The sequence below is a fragment of the Pleurodeles waltl genome, chromosome 9, assembly GCF_031143425.1.
Source record: "Pleurodeles waltl isolate 20211129_DDA chromosome 9, aPleWal1.hap1.20221129, whole genome shotgun sequence".
In the NCBI taxonomy this organism is placed as follows: domain Eukaryota; kingdom Metazoa; phylum Chordata; class Amphibia; order Caudata; family Salamandridae; genus Pleurodeles; species Pleurodeles waltl.
This window is the reverse complement of record NC_090448.1, coordinates 461,720,501-461,741,789: the sequence shown is the minus strand read 5'-3', so window position 1 is coordinate 461,741,789 and position 21,289 is coordinate 461,720,501. Positions and strand designations below refer to the sequence as shown.

Genomic DNA, 21,289 nt, shown 5'->3' with positions numbered 1-21,289 from the left:
CAATATAAAATGAATGCTTTTGTTTTGGCAATTTCTAAATTTTAACTGTTGGTTAGATTCAACCTAGAATTAAGTTAAGATGTTTCTTAGCTAGGGGCTGGCCAGACACTGAAAGCTTAAGTCAGATGACAGGCTCTGGAAAAGCTTTAGGGCCTATTGGAAGTTCGAGCCCAAAATGAGCCACGTTCTTACAGTAAGTGATGTGGCCTAATGGCCCCAGCTGCCAGCCATGCAACACAGGTGACCAGGTTTGAATCCCAGCATCTGCACAGCATCCTGAGAATTCTGGCACATCTCTTTGTGTAGGGGGAAAGAATAAAAAACGTATAAGGTAGTCTGTGGTTGTTGTGAAATACTCTTATGTGGTTGAGCAAGATCTGCGTTTTGTAGAACTGCCCAAGATTAAATGTGCGTTCTGCCCGTCACCTAGACTCTAAGGACAAAGCATTATCCTTTGATGTCTGAAACAAGTATGCATCTAATGTCTGAATTTGACAGTGTGTAATTGTAAAATCTGTGATCCGCCCCCAGCTTCCCTACTTAATCAAATTGTGTGAACGTAGTCAAACAACTTACTTCACGTAGTAGCCTTGTTGTTCATTATTATCACATATGAACGCACAGGGTGGGTGCTTACAGTAAGCACGAGAATTGCTCCAATTTATCGAATAGTTCTTCAGAGAGATCCCATTTGTCTCAGAGCTGTGAAAATGTTTCCTGTGTATGTCTGTTTGCAGACAGGATTTTGAATGCACATACTTTTCCCGCAAATGCGCTTACTGTGTCGCATCCGGTAAACGTATGGAGACCTATCATAGCTCAACAAACATTTTCACAAAGAGTTGAAATTATTTTCCCAATGCCAAGGACTTGCATGTATATTTTAGTACCAGATTTTAGAAACAATTTAGCCATTATTCTGTCACGGAATCTCAAACACATAATAAACATATCGGCGTCATATGAGCTTATCATAACTGCCTCATAACCCTCATTAGCAGAGCATGCAGCAACAAATGGCCATCTGCTTCTTCGTGTGTACTGTTGAAATTGGGCACTTTCTGGCTCCCTTCAGATGTGGTTTTGTAGCATTTATCTTCACAGTTGGCAAACTTTTTTTTTTTTTTTTTTCTTTTCAAGTTTTACAAAATACTCTGGTTTCCTTAATTTGGTAACAAGAAATGCAATGAGAGTTGTTTTATTCCTTATGTGTCTTAGGAATTTCCTCCACTTTGTGACAGTCTGGGAAGGTGGGGTGCTCTGTAACTGGTGCCTCTGATTGTCCTTTCGCTGTTCTTAATAGAAGTCTCATTGTACAAATCAAAAACATCGATTCTTTGACTCCTATTTCCTTCCTGCAAAGCAATGGAGAAGACAAACATAGCCACCTCACTAAAGTTTGACTCCTCTCCTTTTACTCGCTGGACAAAAACCATACCATCAATCAGCATGGCTGAATTTCCAGATATTTCCTCAGCCGGGTTAACGTTTTTCTGCAAGTATGTTGCTAAAACAGCTTTGTTTGTCTTTCGCAGCAGACCTTCTGGAGCTGCTAAAGCCCATGTTGAAGGTCCTAAGGGCTGAACGAGTACATCCGCCATTTGAAGCTTCCGATTCTGTGCTGTCACAATGATTTGACCAAATAGTGCTTTGTCTGCTTTCATGATGATTGTCCTGTCATTGCTGTTCACTGCCTTCTTCTTGGACATGTTAGTGAAAGTTTTTAGCTTGTTCATTTTCTTTGTGTCATGAAACATCTTAATAGGTGGATTATTCTCAAGTTTGAAGTTTGTACAGCACTCTTCACCTATTTCCTGCGCCTTCATTATGTCAGATACTATGTCTTGAGATACCTGTTTTTGCCTTGGAAAGATTAATGAGATCATGTGGCCCAACAAATGGGTTTTTCCAACTTGAACTGCACTAATGGCTCTTGTAACAGTACCTTAGTCTTTTTCAATTTGTGTCTTATGTAGGGCTTGCATGAGTAAGACATGGTCTTTTGTGACAAACCATTTCCCTTATCTGACCCAAAAAGGTGCTTCTGTGTTCAGCTTGCATATATCTTTTCACAGCACCTGCCTTAAGGTTGAACCTTGTTGTACCACTCAGAGTCTGTGTGTCTTGTGTTGACTGTCATCTCTATTGCTTGATCGACCGGAATTCATCCTAACAGATTACCATCTGACATTTGGACATGAAAAGTATCCGTTGATGAAGTTGTGGTGCATCTCTAGATGTTTCACTTCAAGTAATGCAATTTTGGCATAGTATACAGGAAGATATCTTGTGTAGTTCATCCTGTCATACGCAAAACACCATGGGATCATAGAGCATATGGCAGTAAGATGTAAATGACAGGAAGGGAGAAGAAAGGATTTCCTTTGGGAGAGGGAGGCAACACCCTCTCCCTTTGGAAATCGGTGTTACATGGTTTGGGAGGGGTAGCCTCCAGAAGCCACTGGTATGCTTTGAAGTGCACATTTGGTGCCCTTCCTGCAAAAACCAGTCTGCACCGGTTCAGGAACCCCCAGTCCCTGCTCTGGCTCGAAATTGGACAATGGAAAGGGGAGTGACCACTCCCTGTCCATCACCACCCTAGGGGTGGTGCTCAAAGCTCCTCCAGAGGGTCCCTGGTTTCAGCCACCTTGTTTCCAAGGTTGTCAGGGAACTTTGGAAGTATCTGAGTGACCTGGCCAGGCCGGTGACATCAGAGCCCCCTCCTGATAAGTGCTTACCTGGTTAGGTGACCAATCCCCCTTTCAGGGCTATTTAGGGCCTCCCTCTTGGGTGGGTCCTCCGATTCAGCTTGCAAGATTCCAGTAGGACTCCTCTGCAACTTCTGCTACGACCTCTGGCCACTGGAACTGCGACCTGACCCTCCAGGAACCGACAAGCGCTGCTACAACGAAGGAGGCTCTTCTGCAACTTTGTTTCCACGTCTCCTGCCAGCTTTGCAACATTTCTCCAGCTGTGCATCCTCAGAAGACTGCAATTCTTCAGCCTGCACAAAAAGACGACTACGGAATCTCCCTTGGAGAGAAAGAGTCACCCCTCTGCAACTGCTGGCACCTACAAAAAGCGACGACCGGCTGCGTGGATCTTGTATCACGGGTGGTGGCCTGGAGTAGTCATCTTGGTCCTCTCTGCCAGCTGTCCACCTTTGGTGAAGGTAAGCCTTTGCCTTCCTTTGCAGGACATTACCCCTGTGCACCGCATCTCTTGCAGCTGCCAAGGCTTGTTTGCATCTCTCTTCCAAGGGATCTTCAGGCGACTGGTAGCTCCAGCCTCCAGCACTCTATCCTGCAAAGTACAGACTTCTGCTTGGTTCTCCTGCAGCGTGGGCTTCTCTTTTGTAGTGCTGCATGGGCTTCTTCTGTGACTCCTGTGCCCCCATCCTATGGGACTTCTGTGGGGTGCTGCCTCTGCTCCTGTGGACTCTCTGCAAAGCTGAGAGTCCCATGTGACTCCCCGTCCTGGGTTGAGACCTCCTGGGCCTTGCTGTTCCCTGACAGCACCTCTTTTCCACTAACAACAAGTTTGCCTTTGCCAAGTTTGTAGGTGGAATTCCTGTACCGACACAGATCTGCAATCTTATTTCCAGCATGGGGCTTCATCTGCATCCATCACGAACTCTTCTCCAGCTCCAGGGCTGCAGTGCAGACCTGTCGGCATCACCGTCGACCAATTCCTGCATTCACAACTCTGTGGGTAGTAGCCTCTACTCCTCCTGGACCCCACTGTGACTCTTGGACTTGGTCCCGTCTCTCCACAGGTCTTATTTCTTCAGGAATCCACTGTTGGTTTTTTTGCAGGCATGTCTGAGTGTCTTCTTTTTGCTCTTTTCCTCCTTTTGGGTGGTTTGGGGAAAATCCAGTGTTTTACTCCTGCGTTCCTGGTCGCTGGTGGGTACTATGTTACTTATCTTTGTGGTTTTCTAATACTCCTAGCTCCCTCAACACATTTTACTTACCTAGGTGAGGGTACCTTGTTCGCATTCCATGTTTTTAGTAAATGGTTTGTGCTCCCCCTAGGGTCACTATTGGTTATTGCTATTTGCACTGTTTTCTAACCTTTTCAATGCCTGTTTCTGGTTACTAGTGTTTATATTTAGTGTATTACTTACCTCCTAAAGGTGGGTTACCTGTCTAGTATTTTGTGGTGATTTGTTCCAAAAATAAAGTATCTTTATTTTTGTACAACTGAGTATTTTCTTTCATATGTTTAAGTGCTGTTTGACTGCAGTGGTGTTGCATGAGCTTTGCATGTCTCCTAGAGAAGCCTTGGATGCTCATCCAAAGCTACCCCTAGAGAGCATGGCTTCTAGACACTGCCTACACTTCACTAAGAGGGGATACCTGGACCTGGTATAAGGTTTAAGTACCATAGGTACCCACCACACACCAGGTCAGCTTTCTACACTCATTAAGACATATAAGTGATCTACAGGCCTTTGCTTTGCTGGAAGCTTTCATTCAAGTTCATGCTGGTAGAGTTGTACTCTGGACTGACCCCATTTTTGTGGTCGAGTGTGCAAGCGCTCTGTCCCTGTTGTAGTCTCTCTGTGGGCTTTTAACCACGCCAATGTCATGTCAGTCACTTTCATTGGTTCGTGGGCTTGCCTTTTAAAATTCTCTTTATTACATTTGTGAAAGGCATGCTTATGTCTTGCCTTTTTCGGTGCTTAGCCCTCCTCAAGAGCACCGGTAAATTACTGAAAACATACGAGGCTCTGTGTTGTCGGAAAGGCTTCTGGAATGCCTTTTCTTTTTATTTCCTTTGCAGCGCGATCTCACTGGGCAGAAGCCAAGCTCTTTGCATGACTTCGACCCTGGTACATGGATAATTGCACCTCTGCCGCTACGTTGGACTGCGAGCAAACTTCTGTTTTTTGTTTTTCAGTTTGTGGCAAGAAAAGTCAGGTTAGGAGTTTACAACGATAATAGCTCTAACTCAAGCAAATGCGACACCTTTTGCATTACAAATGCTTGTTTTTTAACGTGATCTCTCCCTTACACTTTTACCAAACAATTAAGCTACCAATTTTGTCCCTCATCCAGTCTCTGTAGCATAAAGGGCCCTTCACATGTTGGATGTCAAAATGGCTCTAATGTACTACATTGTCTGAACTAAATCTTTCTGCAAAACTCTGCAACTATATGTTGCATTTGCAAAGTACACCTACTATCAAAAGCTGTCCTAAATAGATGGATAGTTCAGTGTATCCGAACGTGCTACCTTGAAGCTAAAAGGATTCTCCATGCTCCCCATAGCCACATATTACTAGGAAGAAAGAAGCAACTGTGACACTGTGAATATTACCATAGCTGACATTTGTAAAGCATCTACATGGTCAACCCCACACATACATTTACTAAACACCTGTGTGGATATTCTTGCCTGTCAACATGATCGAGTTGGACAAACTTCATTATGCGCTTTGTTACAGACGTCTGTGACATCCCTTTGTTAGCCACTGAATTAGCCGAGCAATGTTTACATTGAAAGCAGATCTATGTTAGGAAATAATACAGAACAAGCATTTGCAATACAAAGGGTCTCACGTTTGCTCGAGTTAGAGCTATTAGCGTTGTAAATTCCTAACTGGACCACATACATTGAAAATGAAAAGTAAAACAGTTGACATAAGCAAGATAATTCAAAGCGCCACGGCCACCAGGAGCACGAAGGAGAGACACAAAAGATAAAAATGTTTGCCTGCTGCCAAACATATTGGCAATCGTGCACTTATCCATGTAACCGGTTCGATGGCCAGGGAGGTAACAAAACCTCCCTAAGGAGGAACACACAAAGCATTTACCAATGATGATAAAGTTTTTTTTTTAAAGGCAAGTCCATGAATGAGTGTAGGAAGTTGGCTCTGTATGCACTATTTCAAAGTAAGGAATAGTATGCACAGAGTCCAAGGGTTCCCCTTAGAGGTAAGATAGTAGCAAAAAGAGAATACTAATGCTCTATTTTGTGGTAATGTGGTCGAGCAGTAGGCTTATCAAAGGAGTAGTGTTAAACATTTGTTGTACATACACACAGGCAATAAATGAGGAACACACACTGAGACAATTCCAGGCCAATAGGTTTTTGTTATAGAAAAATATATTTTCTTAGTTTATTTTAAGAACCACAGGTTCAAATTCTACATGTAATATCTCATTTGAAAGGTATTGCAGGTAAGTACTTTAGGAACTTTGAATAATCACAATAGCATATATACTTTTTACATAAAACACATTTAGCTGTTTTAAAAGTGGACACAGTGTAATTTTCACAGTTCCTAGGGGAGGTAAAGTAATGTTAGTTCTTGCAGGTAAGTAAACCACCTATGGGGTTCAAATTGGGGTCCAAGGTAGCCCACCGTTGGGGGTTCAGAGCAACCCCAAAGTCACCAAACCAGCAGCTCAGGGCCGGTCAGGTGCAGAGTTCAAAGTGGTGCCCAAAACACATAGGCTTCAATGGAGAAGGGGGTGCCCCGGTTCCAGTCTGCCAGCAGGTAAGTACCCGCGTCTTCGGAGGGCAGACCAGGGGGGTTTTGTAGGGCACCGGGGGGGGACACAAGTCAGCACAAAAAGTACACCCTCAGCGGCACTGGGGCGGCCGGGTGCAGTGTGCAAACACGCGTCTGGTTTTCAATAGGTTTCAATGAGAGACCAAGGGGTCTCTTCAGCGATGCAGGCAAGGGGGGGGGGCTCCTCGGGGTAGCCACCACCTGGGCAAGGGAGAGGGCCTCCTGGGGGTCACTCCTGCACTGGAGCTCCGATCCTTCAGGTGCTGGGGGCTGCGGGTGCAGGGTCTTTTCCAGCCGTCTGGATTTTAGAGTCAGGCAGTCGCGGTCAGGGGGAGCCTCGGGATTCCCTCTGCAGGCGTCGCTGTGGGGGCTCAGGGGGGACAACTTTGTTACTCACAGTCTCGGAGTCGCCGGAGGGTCCTCCCTGAGGTGTTGGTTCTCCACCAGTCGAGTCCGGGTCGCCGGGTGCAGTGTTGCAAGTCTCACTCTTCTTGCGGGGATTGCAGGGGTCTTTAAATCTGCTCCTCTGGAAACAAAGTTGCAGTCTTTGTTGAACAGGGCCGCTGTTCTCGGGAGTTTCTTGGTCTTTTGGAAGCAGGGCAGTCCTCTGAGGATTCAGAGGTCGCTGGTCCCAGGGAAAGCGTCGCTGGAGCAGTTTTCTTCTGAAGGAGGGAGACAGGCCGGTAGGGCTGGGGCCAAAGCAGTTGATGTCTTCTTCTTCTCTGCAGGGGTTTTTCAGCTCAGCAGTCCTCTTCTTCGTAAGTTGCAGGAATCTAAATTCTTAGGTTCAGGGAAGCCCTTAAATACTAAATTTAAGGGCATGTTTAGGTCTGGGGGGTTAGTAGCCAATGGCTACTAGCCCTGAGGGTGGGTACACCCTCTTTGTGCCTCCTCCCAATGGGAGGGGGTCACATTCCTATCCCTATTGGGGGGATCCTCCATCTGCAAGATGGAGGATTCCTAAAAGTCAGAGTCACTTCAGCTCAGGTTGCCTTAGGGGCTGTCCTGACTGGCCAGTGACTCCTCCTTGTTTTTCTCATTGTCTCCTCCGGCCTTGCCGCCAAAAGTGGGGCCGTGGCCGGAGGGGGCGGGCAACTCCACTAGCTGGAATGCCCTGTGGCGCTGGAACAAAGGGGGGGAGCCTTTGAGGCTCACCGCCAGGTGTTACAGCTCCTGCAAGGGGGAGGTGATAGCATCTCCACCCAGTGCAGGCTTTGTTACTAGCCACAGAGTGACAAAGGCAGTCTCCCCATGTGGCCAGCAACATGTCTCGAGTGTGGCAGGCTGCTAAAACAAGTCAGCCTACACAGGTAGTTGGTTAAGGTTTCAGGGGGCACCTCTAAGGTGCCCTCTGGGGTGTATTTCACAATAAAATGTACACTGGCATCAGTGTGCATTTATTGTGCTGAGAAGTTTGATACCAAACTTCCCAGTTTTCAGTGTAGCCATTATGGTGCTGTTGAGTTCGTGTTTGACAGACTCCCAGACCATATACTCTTATGGCTACCATGCACTTACAATGTCTAAGGTTTTGCTTAGACACTGTAAGGGCACAGTGCTCATGCACTGGTGCCCTCACCTATGGTATAGTGCACCCTGCCTTAGGGCTGTAAGGCCTGCTAGAGGGGTGACTTATCTATACTGCATAGGCAGTGTGAGGTTGGCATGGCACCCTGAGGGGAGTCCCATGTCGACTTACTCGTTTTGTCCTCCAGCACACACAAGCTGGAAAGCAGTGTGTCTGTGCTGAGTGAGGGGTCCCCAGGGTGGCATAAGATATGCTGCAGCCCTTAGAGACCTTCCCTGGCATCAGGGCCCTTGTTACCAGGGGTACCAGTTACAAGGGACTTACCTGGATGCCAGGGTGTGTGCCAATTGTGTAAAACAAACGTACAGGTTAGGGAAAGAATACTGGTGCTGGGGCCTGGTTAGCAGGCCTCAGCACACTTTCAAATCAAAACATAGCATCAGCAAAGGCAAAAAGTCAGGGGGTAACCATGCCAAGGAGGCATTTCCTTACAATGAGTGATAGTGATGGGCGTGCGGTGAACCTGGTTAAAAGCTCACAGATAGATTGCAACACGTCAGAGCGCTTGAACGCTTAACCTAAAAAACTACTGAACAGAATTACGCTAAATAAGGCAGTAAACAGAAAGCGTTCTTTTTGTGATTTGATCTAAATATGCTTCGTGTTTTAGAGCAATTAAGAGTCCACTTATGGAAATCTTGAGATACAAGATTCAATCAGTGAATGGGTTTTGGTGCATGTATCTACCAGAAACAAATTCCCTGCCTCCGTTGAAATTGAACACTGTTTACCATATCATAAATGTTGCTCTTTAGACTATGCACAAGGTACATAAAATACGTCACCTTGCTGCTGTTGGCGAAGACCTCTGTGGGACAAGTCCAAATATTGCCTCTCCGATAAAATGGGTTTGATTTGAAAAGGTACTCCAGGCGCTCCTGTGGGGCAAGACCAGTAGCTGCAGATACACGTGCAATGCATATATCGCCATCTAGTGTTGGGCTTGGAGTGTTACAAGTTGTTTTTCTTCGAAGAAGTCTTTTCGAGTCACTGGACCGAGTGACTCCTCCTTTTAGGCTCCATTGCGCATGGGCATTGACTCCATCTTAGATTGTTTTCATCGGGTTCGGATGTGTTCCTCTTCACTCCGGTTGTTCGAGTCGGAAAATCTTAAAAACCATCTAAAATCATCAGTATTGTTTTCGATCGCGCTCATCCAGCATCGACACCTCAGTGCCGGCGGATACACATGTTTGATTGCCCTTTGGGGCACCCGTGCCCAACGTGGGCCTGGTCGGCCCGACCAAAAGTATAGTCGAAGCCTCATGGACCAGACCCCGTTTAGATTCTGCCTTCGGTGACACGCTAAGTATCCCTACACAAATCAACATCTGGTTTGTAACTTGTGTTTATCTCCGGATCATCGAGAGGATACTTCCGAAGCCTGTAAATCCTTCCGTTCGAAAAGGACTTTAAGAGACTGAAGAGCGTGAAGGTTAGAGATGGTGTCCAGAAGCACCGAACGCCTCGACGCAGAAGAGGAGAAGATGATTCTCACCACCGTCTCCATTGGTGGATCCGATTCCGAACAAGAGTCTGACGTCGACAGACCACTAACAGCGGGCCAGCATGTGAGTACGCTTTCCCCGACCCAAACCAAGCCCAAACACAAGGCCTCGGGGACGCCACTGCCGAAAGGCCATGGCTCCATCCGTAAATAAAGCGACCGGTGACCAAGTAACATCTTCGGCACTGAAAAAGGCCACGCCCATAACGAAGCCTTCGGACTCGAGCCGAGGCACAGGCTCCGAAAGCATACGACACCGACCTATCGAGTCGAGACCCCGGAAGTCACTTTTGGAACTGAGGCCAGCAACTACTCCAGGCCCTTCGGTGCCGAAAAAAACGGCTTCGGAGCCGAAAAAACATTCCTATACAGAGGAGCATGGTTTTTCGAAACAGTTAAAAGAAAGCCATAGATTTGAGGAAGAATTACAACAAATTGAGGATTTTGATGACAAACAGGCCAGGATACAGATCCACAAGGACACTGGCAAGATCCTCACAGCACCTCCTCTCAAAATAAAAAGAAAACTGGCCTTCCACGGACGCTTGGACACTGATCAGCCAACAGCTAAAGTGCCAAGAGAGAAATCTCTGCCTCCCCAGTTTTCTCCTCACCAGTCTCCTCCTCACTCTCCTCAACGGTCTGTCTCCCCGCCTGCTACACCCACTGCACAGTTTCCATCACACACTATGCAGTCACATCAGGACACAGATCCATGGGATCTCTGACGACCCAGTCTCAGACAATAGACCAGAGTGCTACCCATCTAAGCCATCGCTACCTGAGGATAGCACCTCGTATACATAGGTTCTAGCTAGGGAAGCAGCTTTTCACAACGTGACCATGCACACAGAACCTCTAGAGGACGACTTCTTGTTCAATACATTGTCCTCAACTCATGCCACATATCAAAGCCTACCCATGCTCCCCGGTATGCTCAAACATGCGCAGCAGATATTCCAAGAACTGGTTAAAGGAAGGGCTATAACCCCAAGGGTAGAGGAAGTACAAGCCACCACCCTCAGACCCAATTTATATCACACAACAGCTGCCCCCCGATTCAGTAGTGGTCAGCACAGCGAGGGAAAGGGCTAACTCAGTCCTCTGGAGATGCACTCCCTCAAGATAAAGAAAGCAAAAATGTTGATGCTGCAGGGAAAAGGGTGGCGTCACAGGCAGCCAATCAGTGTTGCATAGCTAATTCGCAGGCCCTTCTAGCTAGATACGATAGGGCTCATTGGGATGAGATGAAGGACATTATTCAGCATCTCCCCAAGGACCAACAGAAGAGAGCCCAGCAGGTAGTAGAGGAGGGACAGGCAATTACGAACAATCAAATTAGATCGGGGCTAGACTCCGCTGATAACGCCGCAAGGACTATAAATATGGCTGTCACCATTAGGCGACTTGCATGGCTCAGATCATCAGGTTTTAAACCTGAAATCCATCAAGCCGTCCTCAACATGCTTTTTAATCCGCAACAATTATTCAGCACACTGGTGGACACAGCCATAGATAAGATGAAAAAAGACGCCGACACTGCCAAAGCGATGGGAGCACTTTATTCATCCCAATACAGAGGCTCATTTCGGAAGCCTCTATATAGGGGAGGCTTCAGGCCACAGCCCTTTGAGCCATCTACCTCACAATCCAAGCTCTCTTACCAGACACAATACCAAAGAGGGAGATTTTGTGGATCCTACAGAGGACAATTCCCCAAATCTAGAGGAAAATACCAATCCTCAAAACAAGCCACTAATAACAAACAGTGACTTTATCATCACCTTCCCTCAACACACTTCCCCTGTGGGAGGAAGACTGAAAAGGTTCCACAACCATTGGTTAAACATTACAACAGACACATGGGTACTATCCATTATCCAACATGGCTACTGCATAGAGTTCACACAATTTCCTCCAGACTTTCCCCCAAAAGCGCACAAACTTTCATCACAACATCTTGCAATGTTGCAAACAGAAGTACAGGCACTATTACTCAAACAAGCCATAGAACTGGTGCCACATCATCAAAAAGGAACAGGGGTTTACTCCCTGTACTTCCTTATTCCCAAGAAGGACAAAACATTAAGACCAATATCAGATCTCAGGACTCTCAACCTCTACATCCTATCAGAACACTTTCACATGGTAACACTAAAAGATGTAGTCCCACTACTACAACAGGGAGAATTTGACAACACTGGATCTAAAAGATGCGTATTTTCACATACCCATCCATTCAGCTCACAGAAAATACCTCAGGTTTGTTATACAAGGAAAGCATTACCAATTCAAAGTATTACCCTTCGGGATAACAGCCCCCAGAGTCTTTACAAAATGCCTTGCCGTAGTTGCAGCATACATAAGGAGACAACATATGCATGTATTCCCATATCTCGACGATTGGCTAATAAAAGCCAACACTCAAAAACAGTGTCAACATCACACACGTTATGTAATAGACACCCTACACACACTAGGGTTCTCAATTAATTACCAAAAATCACAGCTGCAACCATCACAAATTCAGCAGTGCCTAGGGGATACACTAAACACTCAAAAGGTACTTGCAAGTCCAAGCCCACAAAGAGTGCAATCGTTCCACATCATATTGCAAAAAATTCAGATAAACTAACACTACACTGTCCGTTTTGTCATGAAACTGCTAGGTATGATGGCATCATGCATCGCCATTGTCCCAAACGCACGATTACACATGCGCCCCTTACAACAGTGCCTCGCAAAACAATGGTCGCAGGCACATGGTCATCTCCAAGATCTAGTGTTAATAGACCGCCAAACACACATTTAGCTTCAGTGGTGGAATCCCACAAATTTAAACAAAGGGCGGCCATTTCAAGACCCTGTGCCTTACGCCATTCTCACTACAAATGCATCAATTTTTGGATGGGGAGCACACCTCAACTAGCACAATATTCAGGGACAATGGGACAACAAAAAGAAACAGTTTCACATAAATCACTTAGAACTACTAGCAGTCTCCCTAGCATTAAGAGCCTTTCAACCTCTTCTTGCTCACAAACCCATTCTTGTCAGAACAGACAATATGACAACAATGTACTACCTAAACAAACAGGGAGGAACCCACTCATCACAACTTTGCCTTCTAGGACAAAAAATGTGGCATTGGGCAATTCACAACAACATACACCTGGTAGCTCAATACATTCCAGGGATTCACAATCAGTTAGCAGATGACCTCAGTCGAGATCACTAACAAACTCATGAGTGGGAAATTCACCCCCAAGTACTTCACAAATACTTTTGTCAGTGAGGGACACCAGACATAGATCTGTTCGCCACCAAACACAACGCAAAATGCCTAAACTTCACGTCCAGGTACCCACACCCTATATCCAAGGGGAATGCTCTATGGATCAACTGGTCAGGGATTTTTGCTTACGCTTTTCCCCCTCTCCCGCTCATTCCATTTTTGGTCAACAAACTGCGTCAGATCAAACTCATACTTATAGCACCAATGTGGGCACGCCAGCCATGGTACACCACACTGCTAGACCTGTCAGTAGTACCACACGTCAAACTCCCAAACAGACCAGACCTGCGGACACAAAACAAACAGCAGATCAGACACCCCAATCCAGCGATGCTCAATCTGGCTCCTGAAATCTTAGAGTTTGGGTATCTAAATATTCCACCTGAATGTATGGAAGTCATTAAACAGGCAAGAAAACCTACTACCAGGCAGTCTTATGCTAACAAATGGAAAAGATTGGTTTTCTACTGTCCAGCAAAACACATAACACCCTTAGATGTGTATATACAAGACATCGTAGGTTATTTACTCCACCTACAAAAAGCAAATTTAGCTTTTTCATCCATCAAAATACATCTCACAGCAATTTCTGCTTATTTGCAAAATAAACAAACCAAATCTCTATTTAGAGTGCCAGTCATTAAAGCTTTCATGGAGGGTCTAAAACGAATCATACCTCCAAGAACGTCACCAGTACCCACATGGAATCTTAACATTGTACTTAAACGACTCATGGGTCCACCCTTTGAACCCATGCACTCTTGCCAGATTCAATTCCTAACTTGGAAAGTAGCATTTCTAGTGGCAATCACTTCATTACGAAGTTAGTGAAATACAGGCATTCACTATTGAACAACCCTTTATTCAAGTACACAAACATAAGGTTGTACTTTGCACAAACCCTAGATTTCTACCTAAAGTCATCTCACCATTTCATTTAAACCAAACAGTGGAACTCCCAGTCTTCTTCCCACAGCCAGACTCAGTGGCAGAAAGAGCACTACATACATTAGATATTAAGAGAGCTTTAATGTATTACATTGACAGAACAAAATCATTTCGTAAAACTAAACAATTGTTTGACGCATTCCAAAAACCCCATACTGGTAATCCTATATCAAAACAAGGCATAGCCAGGTGGATAGTGAAATGTATCCAAACTTGTTACCTAAAGGCTAAAAGACAACTGCTAATTACATCAAAGGCACATTCCACTAGGAAAAAAGGAGCAACAATGGCGTTTCTAGGAAACATACCAATGACAGAAATTTGTAAAGCAGCCACTTGGTCGACACCTCATACATTTACCAAGCACTACTGTGTATAGGTGTGTTAGCAACACAACAGGCCACAGTTGGACAGGCTGTACTAAGAACATTATTTCAGACAACTTCAACTCCTACAGGCTGACCACCGCTTAGGGGAGGATTACTGCTTTGTAGTCTATGCATAGCATGTGTGTCTGCAGCTACACATGCCATTGAACGGAAAATGTCACTTACCCAGTGTACATCTGCTCGTGGCATGTTCCGCTGCAGATTCACATGCGCCCTCTCTCCTCCCCGGGAGCCTGTAGCCGTTTAAGTAACATTTAAAATTTGTACATATGTATATACATCTCTATTCCATTGCATGGACATCTTTCTTTGCACTCTGTATATACATCTCTATTCCATTGCATGGACATCTCTTTCTTTGCACTCTGTATATACATCTCTATTCCATTGCATGGACATCTCTTTCTTTACACACTATCACTCCTACCTTACCCTCTGCGGGAAAACAATCTAAGATGGAGTCGATGCCCATGCGCAGTGGAGCCGAAAAGGAGGAGTCACTCGGTCCCATGACTCGAAAAGACTTCTTCGAAGAAAAACAACTTGTAACACTCCGAGCCCAACACTAGATGGTGATACATGCATAGCATGTGAATCTGCAGCGGAACATGCCACAAACAGATGTACACTGGGTAAGTGAAATTTTCTATATATATATATATATATATATATATATATATATATATATAGTATACACTAGTTACAGTTTGTATGATTTCATACTGCGTGTATTTCTGTATTATTATAAAAGCATTAGTCATGAAATAATTTTAAAGCAACATTTCTTTTTTTTAATTCTTATTTAACTTTAATAGTTCAAATTCTGTACGTAAATTCATAGCATTGCTGTACACAAGAAAAGGTGTAAACAATTGTAGTGGGTTTAATGGTAAAAGTAGCCACTTCTAAAGACCATTAAGCAGCTTTACTTTGACTGTACATAGATTCCACTCTCTACGTACCCAAGTCCCCTTAGGTAGGCAAGCCTGTACTATGCACATTCTGTGCTCCTCTTCATGGAGAGCCCACTCTCTGTAGTCACCCAAGCCCAAATAGCTGAGCATGCTACTACTACAGAGAGGCTGTGGCCTATTTTCAGCTCTTCACTTGCATGGGGGCTTAGAGTGTGCTACCCTTTACGTGCTTTTAACATATTTTATTAATATATACATTTCAGGATGTGGGGACGGACCAACTTTCCCCGTGTCCTGTAATGGTCGCTGTAACATTTTAGTTCTGGCGGAATCTGCGGTGCTGAAATCTTCAACTGGAGAAAAAACTGTATAGGCGCCCAGATTAGATACAACATCCTCAAGTTACCGGTCCAAGTGTCGTCAAAATGTAAGCTCTTTATGTCCACCTTAACAACTTTTTAAATGCTAGTTTCTCAAAATACTGAATATATTTACCCCAAACCACACAAAATGCACCTCTGTGATAAAATGTCTTCTTTCATGTCAATTATGATATAATACCATTCAACTGTTTCTCTGTAGTGAAGAGCAAATAATTTTATGCAGATTTGTTGAATGGTGCAAAGTTATTAAGAAAACAAATAATGCATTTAGTATGGAAACTCTGATTCAACCCCAGCTACATTGGCACTGTTGCTGCCAGTGCAATATATTCACTGAAATAAAATCACAAATAAAACTGAGTTTTGGATGTGGGTCAAATTTGACAAATGAAAACAATTTGCCAGTTTGCTGTGAGCATTGGTAACCATAACTTGCATATTTCATTTAAGTGGTTTGTCACGTTTCAGTCAAAACCAATTCTCAGTTTTTACTTTTTTTGTTGTATTTTTTTATGCTGTCCTATGTATCTAATTTGCAGTGCACAGCCGTTGTGCAGAGCCTTACTTGAGGCTGTTGACCCTGCATCCAGCCTGCTGAGGCAACAAAACCCCTCCTGACAATGCACGGACAGGCTCTGCACCCATCTCACAAAGGGTGGCCAGTCCCTGAAGCTTGCAGCCAATGGCTGTGCACAGCAGGGGTTGGATATTGTACCTTGCATTCTGCCAGACTCTGTGCCCAATGGTCTGCTGTCAGCTACCCCTGCTGTGCAGGATCTCTGACAGTGTGCAGCAGGAGTTGGAAGCAGGTTGCGGGCTGCGGCTACGTCCTGCTTTAACTCCTCGCAACCTCCCCTCATACCAGTCTAACACCTCTGCAAGCTGTGAGGGTTGGGTTGCAGGACCTAGCCTGTGCCCAGGTCCTACTGTCTTTGATTGGCCGACCCCTGCTGTGCAAATCCCTCTCTCTCTCTACCTTTGCCTTACATGAGTCACGGTTTTTCAGAAGATGGCGGACAGTTCTGTTACATAGAATGCCCACTGGCGTAACCACCATTTTGACTCGTCACACTTTTTTCTGCAGTTGTTTACTGTTATAGTACTTGAGTTGTCCATGCCTCTGGTTTCTCAAGTCTGATCTGAAACACGAGTTTCAAGTATGCAGAGGGTAAAAATAATTCAGAGGCCTTCTTCAGCTAGCCGCATTAAAAATAAAAATAAAAATGTGATTGAAATGAGTTCTGACTCCTGGCACAGTGGCGGAAGTATACAAAAGGGCTAGTCTTCCAAAGTGAATGCAACAACTTTTTTAAAATGCTAATATCTCAAACATTATGAAAGTGATTTAAGCCAAACCATCACAAGTGTGCTTACTGGGTAAAGTTATTTCATGCAGAATTGGGTATAAATCAAATCTGGCTGTAGGCAAAAGCAAAGAGCAAAATTTCCTGTGGGAGCAAAAACAGGAAACCACTTAATTTTTCACCCCCTCCCCCCCCAGCATAGTTTTCCCTCATCCTTAACGATTTTTTCCCTGTGCATGTATCTTCACAAAGCTTAGTTACATACACTAATAGATTACCACATTTCAAGCAGATCTATCCACTGGATCAAAAGTTATACATTTTTAAAATGTTACTTGCCAGCTAGTGTTGGTATACTTCATAAATCCACTAACAGTGGTGTATGCATTTAACAATCTCTTGCAGTCAATTTCTTACACACTTGTTTTTTGTAAATCTCAACCTGGGTGCCTCTAGAAGTGTCATTGAGGGCACATACACCTCATTGATGAAATATAGGCACATCAAAAGGAGGTGTATGTGCTACATAAATACAGCATTGTGCTTCTCTGCAAGAATAGTTTTCTTAAACTGGTATATAAAATATACATGCGATTCCCAGCCTGACAGGGATTCATTTAGACATGTGAATTTATGAAGGGTGCCAACTATGACTACGTGTAGTTACAAGTAAGTAACCCTTTCATACTGAAATTTAGTTTTGTATTTCAAGCTGATTCTACTTGAGATTTTTCTTGTTAAAAAATGTTCATCTACTAAATGAGAAATTGTTTTTAGCAAATTATGAAGGACAGATGGATCAATTCGGGATATGAGGATGATGAACTTAAGCCTTTTGTCGAACCTCAACTAGATATTGCGGACCAGAAACGAATAGGTATTTTTTTTTCACTACTTAAGTTTGTTTTGTCAGTATGTAATGTTGCTTGTTTGACATAATTTCATACTGTCTTTTCCTAAGTACAAGTCTTGGACTGGGAAATGGTCTTTCCTCACAGTGTAGTTGGCTTGAAAGCTATTCCTGGTGTTAATCTCCATGGATGCGCACAGATTTTACAGCACTGCAGTGGCAGAGCCGTCTGAGGCAAAAGATTACGACTTTACATGCCCACGCCTGACAGTATTTAGCAGGACACTCATTCTTGCCTCATTTTCTTGTTTCCCTCTACATAAAATGACCATTTAACATGGCACAGTGTCTCCAGAAGTACCCATCTTTCAAGCATCTGATGACGTTTGTCAGTCTCTTGTTTTCTCAGCATTCTTTCCTTAATCCTAAATCTACCCTTCTGTACACTGTCCTCTTAATTCTCTGCTTCTCACTTTGTCACTGTGCAGCCCCTTCTCTAGCGTCCTCTTGAATCACTCCTTTAAACTTTTTGCTTTTAGACCCACATGTATCAGTTTGTCTGCCTCTACATGGCTCAGCCATTTCCCTATCCCGACAGTTTTTCTCTCTTTCCTGACATCACAGCCAGCAATGTTATTTGTAAGTTCTTTATTGTGACACCACAAACGTTCCATGGCGATCATGTTCACAGATAAAGTAGGTCATTTACCTTTTGCAAGCACAAAATGGTGTAATTTGTGAAATTAATCTCATTGCATGGGCATAACTGCTTTGTGATAGTGCGATGTAAAGCTATACGAAGCGCTGAAATGTCACACATACTTAAAAGGTAAACATTAAAATGTTACACATGCAATCTGAAAACTGGGAAGCTATGGTCCTGGATAGGCCTCTGTACCATACTGCCCTTGAGTCCAGCCTTGAGGAGATGGGTTCATTACCCCAACCAGCAGGGTGGTTTGATGCATCAGTGATGCCCATAGCCTGTGGTGTTGGCAAACAATCATCTGGCAATGGCTAAATGAAAAGAGTGGGTGGATCTGTGAATACATGACAAAGATCTGTCAGGGCCCCGAGGGAGACAGATTTGTGCATGTATATAAATGTATTGGTGTTAACGCTGGTCTTCCTGGCACTCTCAGCTAGAGACAGTGCACAATAAGGTACCATTTTCAACTCTTACCGCTAGAAGTAGCCTGTGCGAGGGAGCAGGGCATCTGCCCCCTAGTCTCTGCCTCATTATCTCAGACCTTTATGGGATTCTAAATCATAGCAAGCAGTTTGCACAAGATTCTTCTTCAACCCCACAAATGGGAGCTAAAGCGGAAGACCTTTGACAGTTGTTCGAGGTCTAGAGATGCACAGAGGGTGGATGCTTCTGCAACACATCGAAATAATTTGTACAACTTCACCTTTTGAGTGTCATGGGTCTTTGATCCTTAGGAGACATAATAATAATGCTTGCTTTCTCTTTTGCAGATTCTCATTTTTTCCCAACTCACCTTTTCCCCAGTTCCCTTCACCTTTTCCTCTACCATCAATCAAAATCTACTGACAGCTAGGTTTCATTTAAAAAAAGAAAACAGGAGAAGAGGGTAAGAAGGCAGCATGGCTGCATAAATACTCAGGCGCACACAATGGTAGCAGAAAGGTCTGGGCTGTACAGCTTTGAGACGTAATCCCAGGTTCTACCACAAGGTGGTAGAGTAACTTTTATGGTTGTGAAACCAATAACTTCCTGTCTCGGTAACCATCAAAACAATTATCAGTAAAACTGAATTACACTTTGAAAAATAGAGCATCTTTCTACTCCGTTTTCAAGAGGAATCCTGTTTTGGGTTTGTACACCTCATGGATTTCAGAGATATCAGAGAGTGGAATTTGGCTGTTAGAAGAAATGTGTGCATGATAACATAAGAGCTGTTTTTCCTACTAATTCCCACACTAATAAAACGTAACTGCCCGGTTCCAGCAATTTTAATTGTCAAGCTACTACTAACTGTACCTATCCACGTGTAAATGTAGTTACCAGCAAACTAATATTAATCATCCTTAGAATAACATCTCAGGTTGCTTAGTTTTCAATACAGTTGTTAAGCAGTTATACAGTTGTTATATCAAAATACTTTAAAAAAACTTTATTCAACACATACTAATGTCTTAATCTGTTTACAGATATTATGTTGGGTATGGGATACTCAAGAGAGGAAATCCAGGAGTCTCTGAGTAAAATGAAGTATGATGAAATCACAGCCACATATTTACTTTTAGGAAGAAAATCTTCTGAGGTAAGGTATGAAACATGTTGGTTGTCTGATTAAATCTTTTACTTAGTGGAGTTTACTTAGTAAAGACCCTCATTTATTTAGTTAATATTTACCATCTTTAGAACGGAATTTTGTGAAACTGAAATCAGTTGTTTACTTCTGAACTATTGCCTTTGTTTTGTTCAAACAAGCTTTGCACCAAAATCCTGCCCATTTTCCTGGATGGTCTACTTTAACCTCCCCACTCTCTTCTTCAATTCTTAACCTTCATTTTCTCAGACCTCCTATTTTTCAACACTGGAGTAATAATTCCCGGATTCTTTCATCCAGTCTTTTTACATGTCGGGCTATAGTTATTAGTTATTTCACTCTCCAGCGGTATGCTTTTTCTCATTCTTTTAATCCAATCAATTCCTTCAGAATTTTGTTTAACCCTTTATTTGATTACCACCGTGTTACCATGTATCTGTGTATCCCAGAACCACTGTATTAACATTGCTTTCACCTTGTGATCCAGTCACTGCTGTGATGGCAAATGCTCAAACATCTGTTTTACGTCTAATTACCCTTATCTTCAGTGTGTTCTGTACCTTAGTTCAAACTTGTATTATTCTACATCGTAATTGTCTAGTTGTTTGTCATTTTTTTGGACTCCCCTGTTGGCAAACTTGAACTGTAAAACTCGGACAGTGCTATCCAGTGTGCAGCTCAAACATTGGCTTGAAGTTTGTTAGAAAGGGCCCCTTCTGGTATGGTTGCCCACCCCCAAACCTTCCCAGCCACCTCCACACACACACACACACACACACACACTTTTTCCCTGATAAAAACTGAGGTGCATGGTGTGAAAAAGAACAAAGGGTTTAATCCAGATCTGTGACTGGGGGTGGGTGTTTGAAAATCTTCAGCCCTCCATCCATCATCCTTTTGTGTTGCAAAGACTGGTCAGTCCCCACATGGTAGTTGGTAGGTTTTCAGGTGGCACCTCCAAGGTGCCCTCTGGGTGCATGTATTAATAAATCCATCACTGGCATCATTGAGGGTTTATTAATAGGAGATGTTTGATACCAAGCATCCCTATTTTCAGTGAACCCATCACTTAGCTGGGGAAATCGTATTGGCCAGTGTCCAGCACATGCACTTAAAATGGCTTACCTGTTCACTCACTATGTCTAAGAATCAACAGACCTAGGAGGGGCATATTAGCTCTTGCAGATATGCCTTCACATGTAATATAATGCAGCCTTTCCATGGGGCTAGTAAGGCCTGTTGTAGGGGTGTCATACGTAGGTTGCACGCAGTGTTAGGAGACAGAGCACAC

The 21,289-nt window shown here is 43.9% G+C and overlaps 1 protein-coding gene across 3 annotated transcripts in view; it reads left to right on the top strand.

The window, feature by feature from the left end:
• The window catches only part of MARK3 (microtubule affinity regulating kinase 3), a 383,109-nt gene that overhangs the window by 132,644 nt on the left and 229,176 nt on the right, over positions 1–21,289 (top strand). For all 3 annotated transcript variants that reach the window (XM_069207286.1, XM_069207285.1, XM_069207287.1), the window contains 2 exons: positions 17,629–17,728; positions 19,877–19,989. In XM_069207286.1, the coding sequence (XP_069063387.1) occupies positions 17,629–17,728; positions 19,877–19,989 (213 nt within the window). The remainder of the gene's footprint in view (positions 1–17,628; positions 17,729–19,876; positions 19,990–21,289) is intronic.